This window comes from Tupaia chinensis, unplaced genomic scaffold (assembly GCF_000334495.1).
Source record: "Tupaia chinensis unplaced genomic scaffold, TupChi_1.0 Scaffold138126_1, whole genome shotgun sequence".
NCBI classification, from domain to species: domain Eukaryota; kingdom Metazoa; phylum Chordata; class Mammalia; order Scandentia; family Tupaiidae; genus Tupaia; species Tupaia belangeri.
The window spans coordinates 1,498,561-1,521,915 of NW_006198026.1; the positions used below are offsets into that span (position 1 = coordinate 1,498,561).

At 34.7% G+C, this 23,355-nt stretch overlaps 1 protein-coding gene across 1 annotated transcript in view; it reads left to right on the forward strand.

Moving 5' to 3' along the window:
* The window catches only part of LOC102500653 (MAM domain-containing glycosylphosphatidylinositol anchor protein 2), a 550,208-nt gene that overhangs the window by 146,525 nt on the left and 380,328 nt on the right, over nucleotides 1–23,355 (forward strand). Inside the window, exon 4 of the mRNA XM_027776806.1 lies at nucleotides 14,315–14,489. Coding sequence (XP_027632607.1) covers nucleotides 14,315–14,489 — 175 coding nt within the window. The remainder of the gene's footprint in view (nucleotides 1–14,314; nucleotides 14,490–23,355) is intronic.

Sequence of the window (23,355 nt, forward strand, 5' to 3'; positions counted from 1 at the left end):
TTCGCATAAAGGTCCTTTAGACCTCCAAGTATTGCAATGTACCCATAAAGTATGGTGTTCTTGTTCCTCTTTTTCAAAAGTTATTTTGATGTACTTTTGAATAGTACTTTGATGGCAAAATGTGAGGTGAAGATTGGTCCAGATTAAAAATATACCCATAATAAATAGAGATCTTAATTTTTTTTTTCCAGCTCTAGGTGCCCAGGAAGGTATTGAGGGGTAGGTGACTCACTCCAAAGTATTTCTTAGGCCAATTTAATGTACAGTATTCAGTATTTTAGATGAATTATTAGAAAAAAAAAGAAATAGAATTGACTGCAATATTTATTTGGCACAGTCTGGTTAAATTTACCTGCTAGGAGAGTACTAGAATACTATAATTATGAACATCTCTGCCAAACCCATGTGCTTTGAGGATATCCCCATTTTTCTCTAAGTGTGCTGGTGTTTTCATTTTTAATCCCTTAAAAGGCAAGAGTTCATTTGGTTACCTTATGAATAAACTAAATACAATTTTACTAGAGTGCTGTCTTGGAGTCAGTGGAACAGAGCAATTTATTTTTTATTACATTTCTAATGCTCTGCAGTGTCTGTGATACTGTTAATTTAGATTATATTCTATTATAAAAATCATTAAAGGAATTACCGGTTCACTTTCAACAAGATTGAGAGTGATGGTGAAAAAATTCCCATAAGAAACCCATAAGGAGAAGATGGAAATGCTATTCAGTAGCAACCCTTTAAAAAATCCTTTATTTGTGATAAATCCATATTGATTATTGAGTGTAAAAGTGTTAGGTTTAAATCAGGGAAGCCGTTTAAAGTTCTGAGAGAAATATTACAGTGAAACTTGAGTACACTCCTATATTTATTCACACACATTACCAAAAAAAGTGTTTAAAATATACTGTGTGTCATTACAACACGTTCCCCCATGTTAAAATGGCATATTGATGATTAAGTTGTGCTCATTTTAGGCTATTAAAGGCCCAGCTCAATGATTTACTTTTTTTTTTTTTAATGAATACTTTATTCTCCCTCTCTTGAGTTGCTACTCAAATCTTTTAGATGCTTCAAATATAGCATTCTCAATACATGTAGTTTTCTTTATTTATTTGGGTATGTCTAGTTGTTTCTCCGTGGATATTATTCTCATTAGTTTGCATTTTAAAAATAGAGTAGGCCTACTCTCTGTGTTGCAGGCTATAGATTCCCAGTGTGTAACACTGAAGCCATATGGGAAAGCCCTGGGCGTCATTTTCAGATTAACCTGAACACAGCAGACATACCTGTGGGTCCACTTATGACACTGGCTGGCTGACAGACTGGAGAGGAAGTGGTTAGCCTAGTGTCTCAAGACTTTAAATGGGATCCCTGTCTTTCTCTCCCTGTCTTATTATTATTTTTCTTTTTAAGAGGTATTTTCTGCTATATGGTGTGTTTGCTTGCTGAAGAGACAGAGACAGAAAGTAAGAAATCACCCCTTGAGTGGATGGCCACACCACAATACCTTCTCTTCTAGTTTCTTCTCGGGATTTTTGGGATGCACACACATGCGGCTGGCATGAATTTTAAGTCACCAGATCTGGGACTCAAACCACAGTTGACACATGGGAGTCCATTGGCGTAACCATTATACCATCTGCTGGTCCCAAAATAAATAAAATTTTAAGAAAATAATTTCAAAAGCCAGGTGTTTTATATATAAGGCTTTGAAATGTTAAAAAATAAATATATTTTTTATATTTTGCTTAATTAATTTTGTTTTATTGGAAACTTTGGCTGCTAATTACTGAATGGTAATTAATATAGTCAACAATTCTGTCTCACAGAAAAAAATCTGATAGAAAATATTAAGATGGTATGGTGGCTTAATGTGATAATCAGGGACCCATCCTTAGCACCTAACTTTGACCTGGGGGTTTGCCACAATCTAAGACTTGCTGGAACTCCAGCGATTACATCTAAATTTAGGCAATAAGGAAAAAGGCAATAAGAAAGGCAGTAAGAAAGAAGAGGGGAGGGGCCAACAGATGGCATAAAGGTTACTTTGCTGGACTCCCAAGTAGTCAACAATGGTTCGAGTCTTGGACCCGGCAGCTTAAAACTCACACTGGGTCCATGTGCATGCATGCCCGAAATCCCAGAAGGAGAATGGAGAGAAGGAATTGCTGTGTGTCCTTCCCCCCCGAGAGCTGATTTCTCGCTTTCTGTCTTTCTGGTTGTCTGTTTCTCTGGCAAGCACACATTCTCTATACAAAAATCTTTCTTAAAAAAAAAAAAAAGTGTGGGGGGGGGATAAATGGGTTCATTCACTTCTATTTTATAGAGCTTCTCTTGATTACTCACATAACACTTTTGCTCCCATAATATAAAAGTGTGAAGAAAAATGGTAACCTTGCAACCTGAGAATACTATCCTTGGAAAAGCCTTCTTGTACGACTAGCCTTTTGCTGATTTCTGGGAATTTGGATTTCAGGAGAGGTTCCCCCATTCTCTAGTGGATAAGAGTGGCATATTGGCCTGCACTGTTTTTTCAAACAATGTGGTTTGCACTGAACTTTGCTTTATTTTTGGTAGACTGGAATTTTGATATATGCTAGAGGGTGCCTAAGTGACTAGCCCCCAATAAAATCCTTGGGCACTTAGTTTCTAATGAGCTTCCCTGGGACACAACATTTCACAAGACTTGTCATAATTCAACACTGGGGAAATTAAACACCTCTGGTATGGCTCCATGGGGATGAGACATCTGGGAACTTATATCCTTTCCCTCCAAATTTCATCCCATATACATTTTTATTTTGCTCATTTTGTTTTGAAGCCTTTCACTGTAATATATCATAGTAATTAGTGGGACTATATAGTGAGTGTCATAATAAAACTTAGGTATGGTCTTGGATACCTTGGCACACATGGAAATTGAATGAGTGACTATGTTACTTCTTCCCAAGTTATAAAACATTTTAAAATCAATCATAGATTTTTAAAAAATCTTATTTTGAGCTAAAATTGTGATATAACTTTGTGGTTTTTGGTGTTCTGATTCCATCAAGGTGGACTGCAAAATTTGGGGTCTTGATAACTTGACAGTGGGGTTGGTTGCCAGTAATTGAGATGGTAGACTGGGAGTGTTGATTTGAAAGGAAGATCAAAAGTTCATGGTAGATATGTTAAACTGGAGAAGGCAGGCAATTAGTGGCTAGAAACCTGGGATTTAGGAGAGAGAACTGAGCTACAAATACTAATTTAGGGGTCATAATTGTATAAATAACATTTCAGGTACTTTGTGGGATTACTGAAGAAGTGAGGGAGAGGATATTGAAAAGGATCAAGCTTTAAGGCACTCAGTCATCCAGGAGTGAGGGAGTTCAGTAGGAACCACCAAAGGAGACTAGGAAGAAATAGCCAGTGAAGAAGCAGCTAAGCAAATTTCTGTCCATTTGCTATATCATCTATAGAAATTTCTAACTATATTACTTTTCCAGTATCACCAGTTCTATTGAACATATTTATTTTATGAGTCCCCCTTTTTATTTAGCAAGGCTTATTTTAGCCTTAATACTGCTAATTCCCAACTAACAATTTAATATTTGACACTATAGGAATGTCTATTTTTTCCCTAACTTCAACCACCCATATTCAAAATATCATTCTATGCTTATACAAAGGAATAGTCAAAATATTTGGTTAGATTAATACAAGTGTATCATAAATTGTACAATTTAAGGTAAAAGGGACAGCCTGTGGCATTGGTGGTTAAGACAACTGGACCCCACATGGCCAAACAAACAGTTTGAGTCTTGGGCTCAGTGGTGTGGAAAACACACTGGGCATGTGTGCATGTGTGTGTGTGTAGGCCCAAAAGCCTGGAAGGAGGGAGAAGTGGAAGCAAAAGGATTGTGGCATGACCATTCTCCATGAGGGGATGCTTTCCCACTTAATCTCCTTCTCTGTGTCTAGTGAGGGCACGTGCCTTCTGGCAAAATTAAAAAAGAAATTAATGATACTCTCACTGTGTATATTCCAAAATGAAAGCAGATGAATAGACTCAACTTTCATTTAAAGAAGAATATATTAAAAGATCAATGTTCCAGTTACTGAACCTTATCATATTGTGGTTGCCTATGGAGTGAGATTTTATATGATTCATGTTTACATTGTGGACAGCATCACAGTGCCAGGAATCCATTTAAGCAACAGTGGTTTAGTTAGTAATTTCTATGTTCCAGGCTCTGTTCTTTAAGCTGGAGATACCAGGATTATGAACAGTTCTTACCTCAATGAACTTATGCTTTATTAAAGGAAAAGTAATGCCATAGGTGTATTCTTTAGAAATAGAATTTAAGATAATGATTCATGTAAAAGTGGTTTATGAAGGAAGTGCTGGCACAAGGAACTGATAATTGAGCAAGAAAGAAGAAGAAAAAGACGACTAAGTAAGGACATGATTTCAGGATGTTAGCTTTAGCCTGGTACTGCAAGGAAGGTTTGGCATGTAAATTATGTTTCAGAATTTATACCGACTGGATGCGAGGGAGTAGGAATTTCATATCCCACTCTAGTATTCATCGGCCAAGAGTCCCTGGGGTAGGGAGTAAATTCCCTAGATTTCCAAAGCTTTACGTATGATAGCAAAGGAACTGGATAACTTCAGAGTCTTTTCCCAGGAGAAATAAAGAATCCTAGTGAGGTGCCTAAAGGAAAGGTGAAGGACTTTATGACAACCAGGCAGAACATCAATTATCTGCAACAACATTACATAGTGAGTTTCTACAGCATGGGATGAATACTGTCCTAGAAGAAATTGCAGGGTGCTATAGCAACACAAAGGACAGGACGCAAAAGGGCATTATGGGAAAAGAAAGACATTCTAGTAAAATGATGTCTGGAGGATTAGAGGGTGTTAACTAGGTACTAAATTAATGAAAAACAACTTTCAGGTTTGAAGGCATCTAGTGTGGGGACCAGCAGTTAGCGTAATGGCTATGTCACTGGACTCCTATGTAGTCGACCGCGGTTCACGTCCCGGACCCGGTGACTTAAAACTCACTCCGGGCGTGTGTGCGTGCATGCCCAAGATCCCAGGAGGGGAATGGAGGAGAAGGGATTGCGCATGGCAAATCACCTGGGGGGTGATTTCTCGCTTTCTGTCTCTCTGGCGAGCGCACATGCCCTATAGCAAAAAAAAAAAAAAAAAAAAAAAAAACTCTTCGAAAAAAGAAAAAAAGAAGGCATCTAGTGTGCAGTAGTACAGAGCCGTCACATGGTCATGGAAAATCTGGAGCTATAAATGGGGGGTTGAGGGGAATTCCTACCTTTTAAATCTGTTGTGGAATCAAAATCAGAGCACAGAATATAAAAACACTTTGTAAACTTTTGAAAACCTGTTAGTGGTCCTTGGGGGCCCTGGGTAGTGTTAAAAATCTGATTCTTTGATGATGCAGTCTGTATTTACCTCGCACGTTTTGTATTTGTATGCATTTGCACCAAAATGTACCCTGTCCTCACACTTCTGGTTTGAAATAATGCTAGCAGTCCTTATTGAGTGTGCCATATACATAAAGTCTGACTTTGTTAGAAGTAAGCACTAAGTTTACTTGATTTCTTTGTTCATTCATGGAAGTGAATGAATTCCTCAACATTTAGGTCCAAAGGAAAGCTACAGACAAAAAAAGATCCAAAAACCAAATGTTCTCTGCTTTAAGGCCTATCCAGTGCTGGGAAGAACTCTCATCCTCACGCCCCTAGTTTTCTTCTATATCTTTTCATCAGCCATTATGATTTCCTCTCCTTCACTTTTCTAATTTTTGACTGATGAAAAGATCCACCTGTGACCCTTGTGTTGTTCTTCACATGCCTCTTTCTTTATTGGTGTCATGATCTTATTTGCATGTATAAATGATAACTCTCACTAGCAGAAATACTTTGAAACTGTGTATTATATTATTTCTAGTAGTAGTGGTAATAATAATGTTAGTAATCTTGATCCCTAATGTACTGGATACTAGAGAAACACAGTGTTTTATTCATAAAGTATAGACATTTTCAGGTTAAAGTTGAATAACTTTGTCAGAAAATTATGGTTCCCTTTAATAAAATCAGGTTTACAAGCAAGTATTATATGTTGTTATAATTTATTATGGAGGGATACAATTTGTTAAAAAAGGAAACTATGATCTAGAGTCCTGTCTCATTCAGAATTCTACTTATTGTATTAACTAATTCAAAGAGAACCTATTTTCTCTGAATTTTTCTCTGATATTACTGCAGGAGAAGAAGATAATCTTTATTTTCAAAACTCCAGGATAGGGGCCAGCAGGTGACTTGGTGGTTAAGGTGCTGGACTTCCACATGGTCGATGTGGTTCAAATCTTGGACCTGGTGGCTTGCTTTCTCACTTTCCCTCTCTCTCTCTCTCTCTCATGAGTGTACATGCACTGTACCAAATTAAAAAATAGAAATAATAAGTGAAATTAAATGCATAGTGATAAAAAAGCATACAATGTCTTCCTCCAGTGTACAATGTCTTCTCATAATCACCTACTCTGGATATCCCTTTTACTCTTTCCGGCTCACATTGTATATGGCCTTTTATTGGACTGTTGGAAAAATCATGATGCATTTTTACATAGAAAAAAAATACGTCATGACTTTCCTAATGGCCTAATAGGTTTAACTCCCAGGGGCTCTGGTGGCAGATCATCCTGATAATTATAGCTGATCAGATGATGTTTATCTTATTTGTTCTCATGCCTCCTTTTAGTGATGAAGGATCTTCCTTTGGAGTACAAATAATGCAGACACAAAGCTCAGATTTATGTCTAAAGATTGGCCCGAGTGCATTTGGCTTAACTCTTTGGCAACTGTTAGAAAGTAGCCTCAATTTACAAATACTGTTTCACTAGACATAAATTAAAGGGGGAAGCCTAGAACTTTCAGCACTGTCAAATCTAAGTTCTTACTGAGTTTCAAGCCTCTGTACAATATACTTTTTGAATTCAGCTAGGTCTATCTTTGATACATGCCTCAGGTTTTTAATATTTTCCTAAGATTATCTTAGTCAATATTGATTTTTATTTAAGGTTTTTATAAAATCAATGATGTTTGAGAAGTCTCATTATATTAATAAAAAAAAAAAGAAAACCATTTTCTGTTAGAAACTGGAGTCCTAAACTAAGCATGAATTTCTTAAGAGAATCTCCATGCTGTTAGGTAGATTAGGTAGTTATAAGAAAAAGTAGTTAATAAATTGCAGTATCTTTCTGTTGCTTTGAGTATTTCTATGGAGTTGATTTTTAATGTTATATAATTGTAACAGGATGCACATTTAATAACACAGCATATTTAAAACCAGATGTATTTTATTCTCATTGTGGGATCAGTAAATGTCCCAAACCTCCACTATCTCCTCTTTCCCGAGTTATGGAGCCACCAAACTTTAGCAGGGAGCTAGGAGGAATGTGCTATTGGAATAAAGAATGTATTTCCCAGTCTTTCTTATAGTTAAGGATGGGGCTATATAACTACGTGATGTAAGTAGAAATGCCATGAGATAAACTTCCCAGAACTCCCTGTCAAAGACAGCTAGTAGGCACTTTATGCGTCTCCTTTTTTCCTTCAGCTGTGTTGAATGTCTGTACTCTATGGCAGAGACTGAAAGAACAGAAGATGTACTATCTAGAAGGACAACTGAGGATACTGGAAAGAACTAAAGATGCTAGATACTAGACACTGTTACTTCATTGTATTAAGTCTAGATAATAGACTTAATAGGAGGCAGTGGGCAATGGGAAGGAAGGGAGGAGATGGGGGAAAAAGAAACATTTAGCAGAAACAAAAATGAAAACTTATCTATTAATGATAATGTACATCCGAAGATCTATGATTTGACTAATCTGTACTGTGTTCATGCTGGGAAAAAAACACTTTGTATGCTGTAAAGATTTACAGTGATTAAATTGAAATAAAAATAAAATTCAAAGAAATGTTACATGGGTCAAAATCTGTAGCTGCTATATTAGAACTCAAACAACACACCATTTTAAAGGTCTTGCAAAGAGACAGTTCCTGAAGACTTAATGGAGCAGGACCATTCATCAGCACTGGCCTCCCTCCAGACTTCTTTTTCAGTATAGATCACTGTTAATGGATATGTCTTATTTACAGCTGAACCTGATCCGTACCATTATATTAACTAACCCCTCCAGTTTCAACTCTTAAGTATCATATTATTATTCAACAAATGTGTGTGTGTTTTCTATTACACTAAGTTCTAGGGATTCAGTAGTGAAATCCCCATTAAGTCTCCTTATGGTACATACCATTTTGTTTTTTTCCTCAATATTTTTTTTGTACACCTAGGGCAGGCTAACTTGGAAGACTCATCAGAAGAAGATGTTAAAAATAAAAATGAAGCATCCGGTGCTAGCAGGTTGCTTTCTTGTTTTCTCTTTCTCTGTCTCTCGCTCTCTTTGTTTTTCTTTGGTAGCACAAGTGCCCTATATCAAATTTTAAAAAAATAATGACAGTAATAAATACAATTAAATAAATGATGTTTAAAAAGGAAAACAAAGGAAGGATTAGTTCTATTTGTACTAGTTAACAAAACAGTAGCTTAGGGTAATTGCCCAGAAACTTACATTAAATTAAAATAAATTCAGTCGAGTACTGTGAGTTTAATTCCTTTACTCTCTAATACCAAAGGTATTTAAGATTTATGTTTCCCTCTATATACTCTTTTTACTCTGTTTTAATGAGATGGTTTTCTATTCATTGACTTCCAAATATTTATAGTCTTCTCAGTTTTCTGTTTAACAATGACTGAATTTCTGTTTTAGCCTCTTTTTGATGATTTCTTTGTAACTTCATTGAATTAAATCTAGATAACAAGCTCATATTATTTCTACTTTTTTAACTAATTAACACTTTCTTTGCTGCCAAATGTGTTAACAATTTTAGTAAGTATTTTGTAGACTTATGAAAAAGAAATGTTATTTCATGCCTGAAAGAATTTCTACATATTTATTAGTCATATATGCTGATTATATTTTTTAGTTCCTTTCTGTCTTACATACTTTTTAGCTCAATGGAAAAAAACTGTATTATTTAGAATTTGCTAATTCTCAGAGAGTTGTATTGTAATTTCCTGCTGTAACTGGATGTTTCTCAAGTTATGTTTCTTTTCTAATTATGTTTGCTTTATATCTTTAGCTGCTTTGTACAACAAATATATGTGTTTCTGATTTTGAGTTTTAATATACATAAAGCAATAGGTTTCACCGATGGTATTTTTAACTGTAAATTGCTTTTTTTTTTTTCTTTTTTGGAGAGGTTTTTGCTATAGGGCATGTGCGTTTGCCAGAAAGACAGAGAGAGACAGAGAGAAAGGAAGCGAGAAATCACCCCCCAGGGGGAATGGCCATGCTGCAATCCCTTCTCCTCCATTATCCTCTCGGGATCTTGGGCACGCACACACACGTGCCTGGCGTGAGTTTAAGCCACCAGGTCTGGGACATGAACCGTGGTTGACTGCATGGGAGTTCAGTGACATAGCCATTACGCTAACTGCTGGTCCCTTAACTGTAAATTTCTTATTGGTTTAATCTTATTGTATATATTCTTACTCCTGAATGATTGACTTTAGCTTATATATTTCTGCTACCACTTCATCTACTCCATCTTTCCAATCTTTGTTTCCAATCTTTTATTGTGACCTTGTTGAAAATATACATACAAGACCAGCAGGTGGCGTGGTAGTTAGGAGCTGGACTCCCACATGGCCAATTTGCTTTCTCTCTTTCTCTTTCTCTCTCTCTCTCTGGTCAAATTGAAATAAGAATGATAGCAAATAAAACTAACTAACTAAATAAATAATTTTAAATAGAAAATATGCATACATACATGCATACACATATGTGCTTATATATGTGTGTGTTTTTAATGTATATTTGTGTGCATGTGTGTGGGTATACACCAAACTTTATATAAGCTTGTTTTAACTTTCAAATGAAGCCTAATAGGCTCTCTTAATAGGCAAATTCTATCAATTGACATCTAGTTTATAACTAATATAACTGCTTCATTTTAGTCTATAGTGATCTAGTGTGTAGAATGATGACTATAATAAATAGCAATATACTGTATTTTTCAAAATCACTACAGAATATATTTAAATTTTTTTCATTACAAAAAAAGGTATGTTGGGAACCAGCAGTTAGAGTAATGGCTATGTCGCTGGACTCCCATGTAGTCAACCGTAGTTCGCATCCTGGACCCGGTGGCTTAAAACTCACGCCGGGCGCGTGTGCGTGCTTGCCGAAGATCCTGAGAGGAGCATGGAGGAGAAGGGATTGCGGCGTGACCATCACCCCTGGGGGATGATTTCTCGCTTTCTGTCTCTATGTCTCTTTCTGTCTGTCTGGCAAGTGCATATGCCCTATAACGAAAATCTCTCAAAAAAAAAAAGGTATGTGAGGGAGATTTTTTAATCAGCCTGATTTAATCCTTTTACTATATATTAAATATCACATTGTAACTTATAAACATATACAATTGTTACTTATCAATTAAAAATAATTTAAATTTCAAATAGACTTATTTAAAACTATTTATCTATTTTGCCCTATTTTTTCATTTTATCAAGTTTCTTTTTTCTTTTTTAACTCTTTGTCTTTTATCTTACTTTTTCTTCCTATTAATTGAATTGTGCCATTTTCTATCATTGTAATCAACATTTATGCTTCTGTTACTATTTGTAAATAAGATAGGGAGAAATAAGGGTTAGGGTTAGGGTTAGGGTTAGGGTTAGGGTTAGGGTTAGGGTTTTTGCCTTCTAACTTTCCCAAAGCTTAAACTTCCATAATAATTTATTTTTCTCTTCTTGACCTTTATACCCTCAAAAAATTAAAGTTCCACCTCTTCTTATTTGTTTAATTTCTACTCCAAATTCCTGCATTGTGTTAATTACTACCAATCCCTTATTTTACATTCTTTTGGTTTTAAGAATCTTTATTTAGTACTTAAATTGTATATTTCTCAGGTAAACTCTTCATATCCATTAAATGCACAATATTAACTGCTCACCTACATGCGCTTTTCTGTATCTTCTCTAAACACAAGGTCTCGGATATAGCTTATTCATTTGGTCTTTATTATTTCAAGTATTTTGCTAAGTGGAATTTTTTGAACCAGGAGGTTACTGAATGTTTTTATATCATTGAATATTTTTCTTTCATATTTAATATGAATGAGATCTTTAATGGATATGGCTGCTGAGAGATGGCCCTTCTCCACCTTTTTTCTGTAACGCTGAATTCTTGTCTACTGTGTTTTTTTTAAATTTTGCTTTTAGTGTTGGAAATAGGAATCCAGAAGACAAGCTGATCTCTCATACCACTTGAGGAATATCAAAATTAGGTTTGACTATTACTCTCAGAAAACCCAGGAAAATAATAATATAAGCAAAATAGAATCATATTTCTCTCCATGTAGAAAATCAGGTCTATAGATAGTTCAGGTCAGGTATGTACAACTCTGTGATGTCAGGAATATGGGTTTCTTCTATTTTTCTGCTTTTTTGTGCTTGACCTTCATCTCAAATCAGCTCATGTTACAAGATAGAGGCACCAAAAATGTACAGAAATGTACCCAATGGACACCGTGCTTCCCTGTAAGGACATTTCTGCTTGAAACACACTGCCCAGAGTGTAGTTGAATGGGTGTCTGGGAAGTGTCTTTGTCCTGCATAGCCATGTACTCCATTAATAATTTGGGGTTCAGATACTATAGAAGAAGGGGAAAGCTTATGTTAGGCAAATTATAAGTTTGTTCCTTCTGCCTGGAAGCCTGTGTGATTTTCTTTTTAGACTCTGAGGCCATATTTTTATTTTTTTGAGAGGTTTTTCTGTAGTGCATGTGTGCTCACCAGAAAGACAGAGAGACAGAAAGTGAGAAATCATCTCCCAAGAGGGATGGTCATGTCGCAATCCCTTCTCCATTCTCCTATTGGGATCTTGGGCACGCACGCACATGCATCAGATGTGAATTTAAGCCACCTGGTTTGGGACTCGAACCACAGTCAACTGCATGGGATTCCAGTGACACAGCCATTACGCCAACTGCTGGTCCCAGGGCCACAACTTTTATCAGAGTATACATGGAGGTTTCTTTCCTCACCAATTAGGCATATAACTTGCTATAATCTTCTGATGAGTAGATCGATGTCTTTCCACCATTCAGGAATATTTCCTTGTATTGTTAATTTTAAAAAAATTGAGGGATAAAAGTAGAAAAAATTTCTCTGAGTGATCATTTGATCATTTGTATTCCTCTATACTTCAATTTTTTTTTCTTTCTTTTTTTTTTTTTTTTTTTTAGATATTTCTGCTATAGGGCATATAAGCTTGTCAGAAAGATAGAAAGCAAGAAATTACTCCACTCACCTGGGAAAATGGCCATGCTGCAATCCCTTTTCCTTCTTTCTCCCCTTGGAATTTTGGGCATGTACACAAGCTTCTGGCATGTTTCAAGCTGCTCGGTCCAAGACTTAAACTGCGGTCAGCCATGTGGAAATCCAGTGACTTAACCACTATACCACCTGGTGGCCTCTCTACTTCTATTTTCTATGTTCACTATTTTCTATGTTTCATTAGAGAACAATATTTCATTTTTAAAACTTACTTATAATAAACACCTATCTAGGATGTTCAGGGAGGTCCTGGGTTGTGAACCTAGGACCTTTCCCACATGTGTCCAGTCATATCATCACTGTGCCACTACCAGGCCCCAAACTTGGTATCTTAATTGGATATATATCTGTGATACATGTATTATTTAAATATTTGAGAGAGAATATCCTTACACAAAAGCAAAAGTATGTAATTTATTTATTTACATTTCTTTATTTGTTTACCTATAGCTTTTAACACTTAAATGAAAATAGAACCCTAGATACTCCTATGGTGATATAACTTATCAAAGCAGTGCCCTTATTATACTTCTTTTCATGAGCATGTTAGTAATAAATTTATAACTTAATTGCCTAAAGTCAGTAATCTTGTCATTTACTTCTTTGTATATTCTAAGCATATAAAAAGTATTTCAGTAAATATTTAATATTTCTTTTTGTGATTTACTGAATTTTTATTAATCTCTAAGTAAATTTTCCATTTCTTTCACAGTTATGGACCAATACAATTATATTTATACTAATATTCTAATGATGTGAAGAACATTTTAAAAGTGCTTTCAATTCTATTAGATCATAATTTTTAATTAACATTATACTAAAAATGTATAGGTAATGGTAGTATTATAGGATTACAATTTTAAAGACTCAGTCTTTCATTTAACTTTCCATGTTTCATTGTAGGTATTTGACTAGATTTTTATCAGCCTTTTCTCAGGATTCAAATAAACAAAAACATTACACAGCATGGACAAGGAGAGAAATAAAGCCAAATCTTTTTTACTTCTGATTTTGTATCATATTACAGTACCAAAATGTGGCTTTTGTTCAGGTTTTATAAAATTAAATACACAAAATTTGAGTTGAATACCAGTCATTACTGCTGGCAAAATGAAGTCTGTTGTACACAGCTGTGTTTAAAAGAATGGTTTTGTTTATAATGAAATATTTTAGATATTCAAAGTGTTTTGGCGGTGTAATAGAAATATTATCCTTGAAAAAGTTTATGCATTTTAACAAATAATTATTGGTATAAAGTGAATTCTAATTATCGAAGTAGACAAATCATTCATGGTTTATTAAAGCAAAGTCATTAAAAAGAAAAAAAAAAACTATTTTAAGACCAGGTGTATAAAATTGTACCTATTCTCAGTAAGCCATTATGGTAATATGCCTAAGCAACCCAAATCAAATAGAAACTTCTTAAAAAAATTATGAAACACATCCAAAAGGAAAATGAAAACGTACCTGCACTAAATAATAACTGTTTTACAAGGTTTAGGAAATATGAAAGAAAATCTTAAATGCTCAATAAAAAGAGAAATCCATATTTTCAAATGTTCTACTGACATTTCACTCTCTTTATGTTATACCTTACATTGCCCTCTACACCGATTAGGCTGGTTATGAATTCTGTTTAAATGAATTTGAATTACATACACTATACAACAATGGCATTACATTTCAAATTTTACAATTCCATCGTGTACATGTAAACATTTAAAACATTTTTCAACAATTTGACAGGAAAGGCAATGTAGCAACTCCTCAAATGAGTAATTAACGATTTGATTTTTATGTGGGAAAGCCAACCTAAAGTAACAATCTTTGTTGATGCTTGCTCAGATCAGGTGGACCAAAACAGCAGGAAGTGCCTCTGACAGATTCCAAGACTCAAGTGTCTTCAACGAGACATTGAGGATTACAAATATTCAACGACACCAAGGAGGCCGGTATTACTGTAAAGCAGAGAATGGCTTGGGGTCCCCAGCGATAAAGTCAATCAGAGTGGATGTGTACTGTAAGTAAATTTCCCAGAAAGCTATGATTGATTAAATATAATCTGGGTTTCTTCTGCCTATGACTATGCTTTGCACAAAAACCGTAAACAGAACTTTGTTTAGTTGAGAATGAAAAGTGTAAGATAGTGATAGCACTTTTAATACATTCCTGAAGAAAGAATTCTCTAGTAGAAATTTTCACAATTTTTTGTGATAGAATAATACATATTCATTATAGGACATTTTAGGAACCAAATTCACTGGAAAATGTAAGTATTACTGATAATCCAAACAACAATTATTATTGTTTTAATATATATATTATATTTATTTATAAAATATGCATGCATTTCAATATTTTAATGAAGAAAAGATCATGCCACATATACTGTTATTTTGCCTACTAATTTTACCTATGTGTGAATGCAGCTTTTCTTATTTTTTCTAATGTATATCATGTAAGTAGAGTGATCTGATTTGGCTTGTAAATGACCAAAGATCTCTGTGTAGAGTCTGTTTTTGATCCAACCCTGCTGAAATTAATCAGCTTGATCAGCACCAGTCTTGAGCAGTACTATGGCACCCAAAAAATGTTTGTTATTTATTCTTGTTCTCATTTTCCTACTTTTTGCTTTTAGCAACTATATTTAAAAATCTTCTTGGTTACATCATTCCCCACCTAAAGAGATCAAGGACATGTATTCAATTTGGTCTTTTGCAGAGGTTCATCTATCACTCCATTAACTTTTTACAAGAGCTTATATTTTATTTTTTATGTCTCAAATGTTGAACTATAAGTTATTTTTTCACCTTAAAAAAAAAGACATAAAACAACTGTATTAATATTGCCAGTTTTTCTGCCTATCTTCTTTTCTTCCTTCTTTTCTTTGAGTACGGGACAGGTGTTGCATCTTTAGGAAGGGTCTTGGAGTTATCTGTGGTTGATTTATCAGCTTTTGTGCTGAATTTCATTTTGCTATTCACATGACAGTGCTCTCTTTGTTCTTGGATTAGATGGGAGAGAAGTTCATGCTCCATTGTCCGCAGTACCTTTTAGCCCCTGTGGCATAACTTAGGTCCCTTCATCCCCTGTGATGCTCTCTCCCTGTCACTGGAAGTGCACGGGTTGGGCACCAGCTGTATAGTTCTCCTGATTAAATAGTTCTGGTATTTTTCCTCATATATAATTTTAAATTAAATCATAGTTAATTTAAATGAATGAAATACTTCTATAGTAAAATCTTTATAGACTATATACCTCTGTTTTTTTCTCTTTTTTTCTTTTTCTCTTGTTTTTTAATAGTTACTATAGTTCAGGTTAGAAAGTTTTAGAAATACTCCTCTTTCTTTTTATTTTATTGACTGGATGTATGTGCTCACTAGAAAGAGAGGAAAACATTCCCCAGTTGGAGATGGTCATATTGTAATTCTCTTTCCTCCATTTCTCCCTGCTGTCAAGATTCTGAGCATGAAAACACACAGATACACACAGACACACACACTCAAGTGTGTTTTTCAAATCACCAGAGCCAGTATGAAATGTAGCTAGCCATGTGGGCAATGCAACTTTCTACACCTAGCACTTTATTGCTGCACCATGAGGCCATCCATGGGTCATGATGTTTTATAACAGATCTTCAATAATTTAAACCCAATTATAAAATCTAAAAAGTTCTAAAAATTAATGGATATGCTTTGTTTTCTGTAACTTTTATCAGCAAAACCTAATGTGAACTACTTTGGTAGCAACACCTGATCTGAAATGACCTGAATAGAAAATTAGAAAAAATCTTTATATTCATTATTTACACTACTTTGTATGAATCATCACATGTTTTGCTCAAGTCATGTGTTTGATTTTATGGTATAGCCACAGATGCTGTAAGGTGTATTGGATAATAGATGATATACGTCCTGTATTAATCTTTCTGAAATCTAAAGAAGTCTGAAACATTCCCCAAATATTTTGAATAAAAAAGTTATTAGACTCACTACTTCTACACCAGTTTTCATAATTAAAAAGAAAAAAACATATTTGTGGATCAAAAATCAGATGCAAAGGGAGTAAATCACATTCTTAGATTTTAAAAAACCCCAATTCCTTTGACTACAAAGTCTTTTCAGTAAAATTCTGCATTGTGCCTATTCTTTTTTTTATTTGTTCATGTATTTTGCTTTCCAGATTGAATATCTTAGTTCATATTGCTTATCTGGCTGTAAATGATAGACTGCTCCTTGTTAGTCTTTTTGGCTTGAGCCATCTTGCATGCAGCTGTGCCTGAAGACACTAGCTCAGGTACTTTCTTCCCCTTTGATTTCCTTTGGAGTTTTTCTAACACAACTGGGACTTGACAAACACCTTGTACCATGTTATTTAAGTAAAATGTCACTGTAATGCATATCATATTGAAATACTATTTTTAATACTCTATTTATGGCTAGGATTTATTATAATGCTGTCTAAAATTATATTATTTGAGGAAATAATATGTTAAATTTTGGACTCCATAAATAAATGTGACTTCTAATATAAATTTTACAGAGACTGTCTTACCTTAAGCTCTAAAGAAAATCTTTCTAATATGGGGAATTAGACATACTTTGAAACTACTTATGCCTATTCTCAACGGTTTGAATAAATACATTCCTTTAGATAATAGGTTTTTTTTCTTTCTTTCTTTCTTTTTTTTTTTTTCTTTTTTGAGAGGCTTTTTCTATAGGGCATGTGTGCTCACCAGAAAGACAGAGAGAGACAGAGAGACAGAAAGCGAGAAATCACCCCACCCCCCAGGGGGGATGGCCACGCAGCAATCTCTTCTCCATTCTCCTCCCAGGATCTTGGGCCTGCACGCACATGTGCCCGGTGTGAGTTTACACCAATGGATCCGGGACTCAAACCACTGCTGACTATATGGGAGTCCAGCAACATAGCCATTACTCTAACTGCTGGTCCCTAGATAATAGATTTTAAAATCTGTTTGAAAACTACATATTAGAGATAACTAGGCCTATTTGAAGAATTAGAGTACTTCAAATATAACCTTGATTGAAGACCAGAGTTTTTAGGTTAAGGTATATTTTTTTTTTCTATTTGAGTCTGTAAAACATGCTCTATCAGTATTAAAAAGGACATATGAGCATATTAATGCTGCTTACCTTTGGTAATAGCTGTGTCTACAATTGGATTTTAATACTTGAGATTCATTTCAATTTGATGTTGAGCTTATTGATCGAATAGATATTAATTTTTATCAATCATAAACATGCTAACAAATTTATTTATTTTAGATACTTTTGCTTTGCCTACTTTAAGAAATGTTAAAAGAAAAAGATAAAAACATTTTTCTGTCTGGAGCCGTGGTTTTATAATCATCATCTACACTATAGGCTTCTAATTTTTTTTCTAAACTGGTTTCAGACATGGTATTTTTTTATCAATATTAGTAGAATTTGGAACACAAGATGTACATTGAATACATATACACACACAAAAAAATGCATAGTATGGATTATACTTGCAGCACCAAAAGAGGTAGACTATGACTAAAATTTAACAAAATAACACTAAATACTGTTAGAATTTAGTTTTCAACCCCTTGTGGTAAGTTGTCTCTAGAAACTGCCCCATATTATATTAGTGTGTAATTAATACCTGACATATGTATTATCATAATGTGATCAGTTTTCATAATCATGAAAATGAGTATCTCTCATTAAGTACCATTTTCTGATTGTAAGTTTTTAAACTTTAGAGCTAAAAGCTACTTAAAATAAAATGTAGTGCTAACTACTCATTATTTTGATGAGGAAATTCAGTTGTAGAAAAAGATCTTGCTATATTGGTGACTGATGTAAAATGTGGTGACTTTCTTAGATACGTATTTTGAAATATTTGTGAAACTATATTAACATCTTAATCACTTTGGGAAGATTTCTTAATTAAAGATTCTAAATTAGCAATTTTTTTTCCACATAGTTTCCTAAGAATTAGAATAGAAAAAAACTGGAACACATAGCTTTTATAAAGGTACTACAAAATGCTTATTTTTTAGTACTGTAATCAATAATATGCATTGAGAAATTATTGTAACTGGAGTCTTCAATTTATACAAGATATCATTTTATTTAATTATTTATTTAATTAAATTTTTTGAGAGGTTTTTGCTATAGGGCACATGCGCTCACCAGAAAGACGCAGAGATAGAAAGTGAGAAGTCACCTTCTCCCGAGAGGATGGCCATGCCACAGTCCTTTCTCCTCCATTCTCCTTTGGGATCTTGGGCATGCACGCACATGCACCCAGCATGAGTTTAAGCCACAGGGTCCGGGATTTGGACTGCGGTGGACTACATGGGAATCCAGCAATGTAGCCATTACGTCAATTGTTGATCCCTCGTTTTATCCTTTTAAGAACTGTGAAAACATGCCAAGACTCCTAGAAAATATAATTCTTTAATAAAAGTACATTTACAGCTTGGTAAAGTTCATTACCACATACTGATTTCAATTTTTCTTTCAAATTCTGATCTGATCATTTATACAAATATTTCTGATCAAAAGCTGACCAATTATAATCCTTCTTGTGGGAAATAGTTTGTGGTTTTCTGAAAACAGTGATATATTTAAGAGAAATATGTAGTCTTAAGTTCTCTTTTTTATAATTACTTATTTAATTTTATTATTATTTTTTTAATTTGCTATGGAGCACGTGTACTCACCAGAGAGAGGCAGAGAGATAGAATGGAGAAGTGAGAAAGAAGCTAGCATCCACTAGGTCCAGGACTTGTACCACGATTGACCATGTAGGAATCCAGCGCCCCAACCACCATACCACCTGCAGCCCAACTAAGTTCTTAAACCTTTTGTTTTAAGCATATTACATTCTTTGTATCTTTTCCCTGAAATCATGCTAAAACAACAGTAAAGAATAAAACAATAATAAAAATACACATGTCAATAAAGATAGAAAAGGAGAATAGATGACAGGAAACAATATTGAAGGAAAAGCATCAGATCAAGGAATGGTCACTATGTCAAAGAAAATTTAAATCAAACCCATCAGAAGGACAGTAATAGGTATGCTCATATGTAGAATCTTGCAAAGCTCAGTAACTGGTCACCAGTTAGCTCTTAAAGTGAAGTAGAGGTGGGTCTGAAAACAGAAGAATTGGTCAAAAACTGTATGATAAGAATTGTATACCTAGGTCCCATTCATATTTTACATAGCTGAGTGCCAAACCCCATCCCACCCCTACCAACTCCTTTGTCCATCACCACTCCAAGAACATTAGAAATACATTATTTTGGGGTGAAGTTGACATAGATAAACTTAGAACTGAAGGAAGAGGCAACATACTTTACTTAAGTCAGGGTTCTTAAATGAAAACTTACATAACGGTCTCAGTCTTTTCTCAAATTTGGCTCCGAGAATGCTGGTTATCATGTTTAATGTTACATCATCAGGGGATTAAAGTATTCCTGTCAAGGAAAACTTATAAATTCTAGAAATTCAGAAAACTTTGGGGAAAGGACCTGATGAACTTAACACATGGTCTACCAATCAACAAAGCTACCAGTAAGCTCTTCTATGACTGATTATTAGAAGTAAGTGTACCAGATAACCAGATACTTAAGACAGTCTTCTAACAGAACAGAGACAAACCAAGACACAGAAATGAGAAAAGGAAGTTAGGAAAAAAGCAAAATACTGGGAGCCAAAATATATACAAAACAAGACATAATTATTGATATTTATATTTAGTATTCTCAGAAAAAGGGAGAAAGGGGGAAAATGTAGCATACCTGCAATAAGAAGAGGAAAATATAAGCAAAGAACTTTCAAAGAATATCCAAAAGTTCTTAGCATATGAAAATGGTAACATAAAAATCAATAGAAGGGATGTAAGATAAATTTAAAGAAATTTTATGGAGAATATAATAAAAATTAACAAAGAGATACTAAAAAAAGAGATACTATATAAAAAGATAAAAGATATGAAGAGAATTAGTCTGACTGATCTAACATTTAAATAATAAAATTTCTAAACAGATAAAATTAAAGAAATTGATTTTTTTAATTAAGATAATTTCCCATAATATTTGAGCCTGTATTTATTTATGTATGTTTTAATTTTTCCAGAGAGCCTATTCACTCACCAGAGAGAGGCAAGAGGGGGAAGTGAGAAAGCACCCCTACGGGGAATGGCCATGCGGCAATTCTTCTTCATCTCTCCCTTTTCATGGGACCCTAAGTATATACAAGTATATACATGCAAACACGACTAGTATATCATTCAATCTTTGTGTCCAAGACTAAGCCACACAATGAGCCATCTGGGATCCAGCCACCCCCACGTGCACACAGCTGTCCCAGAGCTTGTATTTTTAATTAGAAAGGATGGTTATATGAGTAGCACAATGAGCAAATAGAGTCCACACTGAAACACATCAACCTGTGATTTTAAAACACTAGGAAAAGAAGGGGATTTTTAAAAGTTTCTAAGGAGGGGCCGGCAGGTGGCATGGTGGTTAAGGTGCTTGACTCATACATGGCCGATGACAGTTCAGGTCCTGGACCTGGCAGCTTGCTTTTGCTTTCTCTCTCTCCTCTCTCTCTATCTCTCTCTCTCTTTCATTCTGTCCCTTTCTGGTCAAATTAAAATAAATAAATAAAGTTTTAGAAATACTTTCTAAAGACTTGTTTTTTTTTTCCAAAATGGTCACATATAAAAAAAATTTAAGAAATTACACAGGAATCTGAATGTGGGAAGACAATTGAGTAAAGCTTTTAAAATTCTGAAGGAAAATTATTTCCAAACTGGAATATTCCACACAACCAGTTTTTTTTTTTTTTTCAAATGTCAAAGAAGAAGAAAACCTTTTTTTTAAAGTTTATTCATTTATTTTTCTTTTTTGAGTTAGAGACAGAAACAGAGAATATTGGTAGACTTGTAGGTAACAGCTGTGTGTATGTATGTCTGTGATCCTGGTAGGCTGAAAAGACTGGGGTTCGACTCACACTGTGAGACCCCGATGCATGTGCTTATCTTTCTTTAGGCACTTGTAGAACTATAAGATTTCAAATTCTTTTTCTCCACATACCCTTATTTGATGACACTACTTTCTAAATATAATCTACCAAAACTAGGTAATAAACCAGAGAGTGGAAGAGATATAATCTAAAAATAAGAGATTATGCATGGAAAAATATTGAAGAGACTCCCAGAATGATAATAAAGCACGCCACTATGACAGTAGCTAATCTGGCTTCAAAAGCAACCAGAACACATGGGAGCTGGAAGAAAGTGGCACCATGAAGGATGAGTTCAGGAAAAAGAGCCACCTGGCGATGTTCTAGAGAGGAATTTTATACCTCTCATGGAAGCTTAATAGTATGGTAGTGATGGGTGCATAGAAAACAGAGTATGCAAAATGTGAGGATTATTAATGGAAGGCAAAAAAGTCATATGAAGTGAAATAATAATACAGTACAAAGTTTCCCTGTGAAGAGTCATACTTGTACAGTCATAATAATAGATGATACTTGAATCAACCAAAAGCATGATATGAATATAAAGAGGACAGAAGCCTTGAAGAGAGTTAAACTATAAAAAGCTGTTAAATGTTTAGAAATATGAAGATAAAACCAAACCAAATATGAATAGTTAAGCAATGTATTAGAAAAGGTTGCCTCTGAGTATTAGAAATACTTGAAGTTGGGACCAGCAGATGACATAACGGTTATGTCTCTGGACTCCCACATAGTCAACTATGGTTTGAGTCCTGGACCCAGCAGTTTAAAACTCACTCCAGGCATGTGTGCATGCATGACCGGGGCACCAAGAGGAAAATGGAGCAGAAGGGATTGGGGCATGGCCATCACCCCTGGAGGGTGATTTCTCATTTTCTGTCTCTTGTTTCTCTCTGGCTCATGGACATCCCTATCAAATGTCAAAGAAGAAGAAAACCTTTTTTTTAAAGTTTATTCATTTATTTTTCTTTTTTGAGTTAGAGACAGAAACAGAGAATATTGGTAGACTTGTAGGTAACAGCTGTGTGTATGTATGTCTGTGATCCTGGTAGGCTGAAAAGACTGGGGTTCGACTCACACTGTGAGACCCCGATGCATGTGCTTATCTTTCTTTAGGCACTTGTAGAACTATAAGATTTCAAATTCTTTTTCTCCACATACCCTTATTTGATGACACTACTTTCTAAATATAATCTACCAAAACTAGGTAATAAACCAGAGAGTGGAAGAGATATAATCTAAAAATAAGAGATTATGCATGGAAAAATATTGAAGAGACTCCCAGAATGATAATAAAGCACGCCACTATGACAGTAGCTAATCTGGCTTCAAAAGCAACCAGAACACATGGGAGCTGGAAGAAAGTGGCACCATGAAGGATGAGTTCAGGAAAAAGAGCCACCTGGCGATGTTCTAGAGAGGAATTTTATACCTCTCATGGAAGCTTAATAGTATGGTAGTGATGGGTGCATAGAAAACAGAGTATGCAAAATGTGAGGATTATTAATGGAAGGCAAAAAAGTCATATGAAGTGAAATAATAATACAGTACAAAGTTTCCCTGTGAAGAGTCATACTTGTACAGTCATAATAATAGATGATACTTGAATCAACCAAAAGCATGATATGAATATAAAGAGGACAGAAGCCTTGAAGAGAGTTAAACTATAAAAAGCTGTTAAATGTTTAGAAATATGAAGATAAAACCAAACCAAATATGAATAGTTAAGCAATGTATTAGAAAAGGTTGCCTCTGAGTATTAGAAATACTTGAAGTTGGGACCAGCAGATGACATAACGGTTATGTCTCTGGACTCCCACATAGTCAACTATGGTTTGAGTCCTGGACCCAGCAGT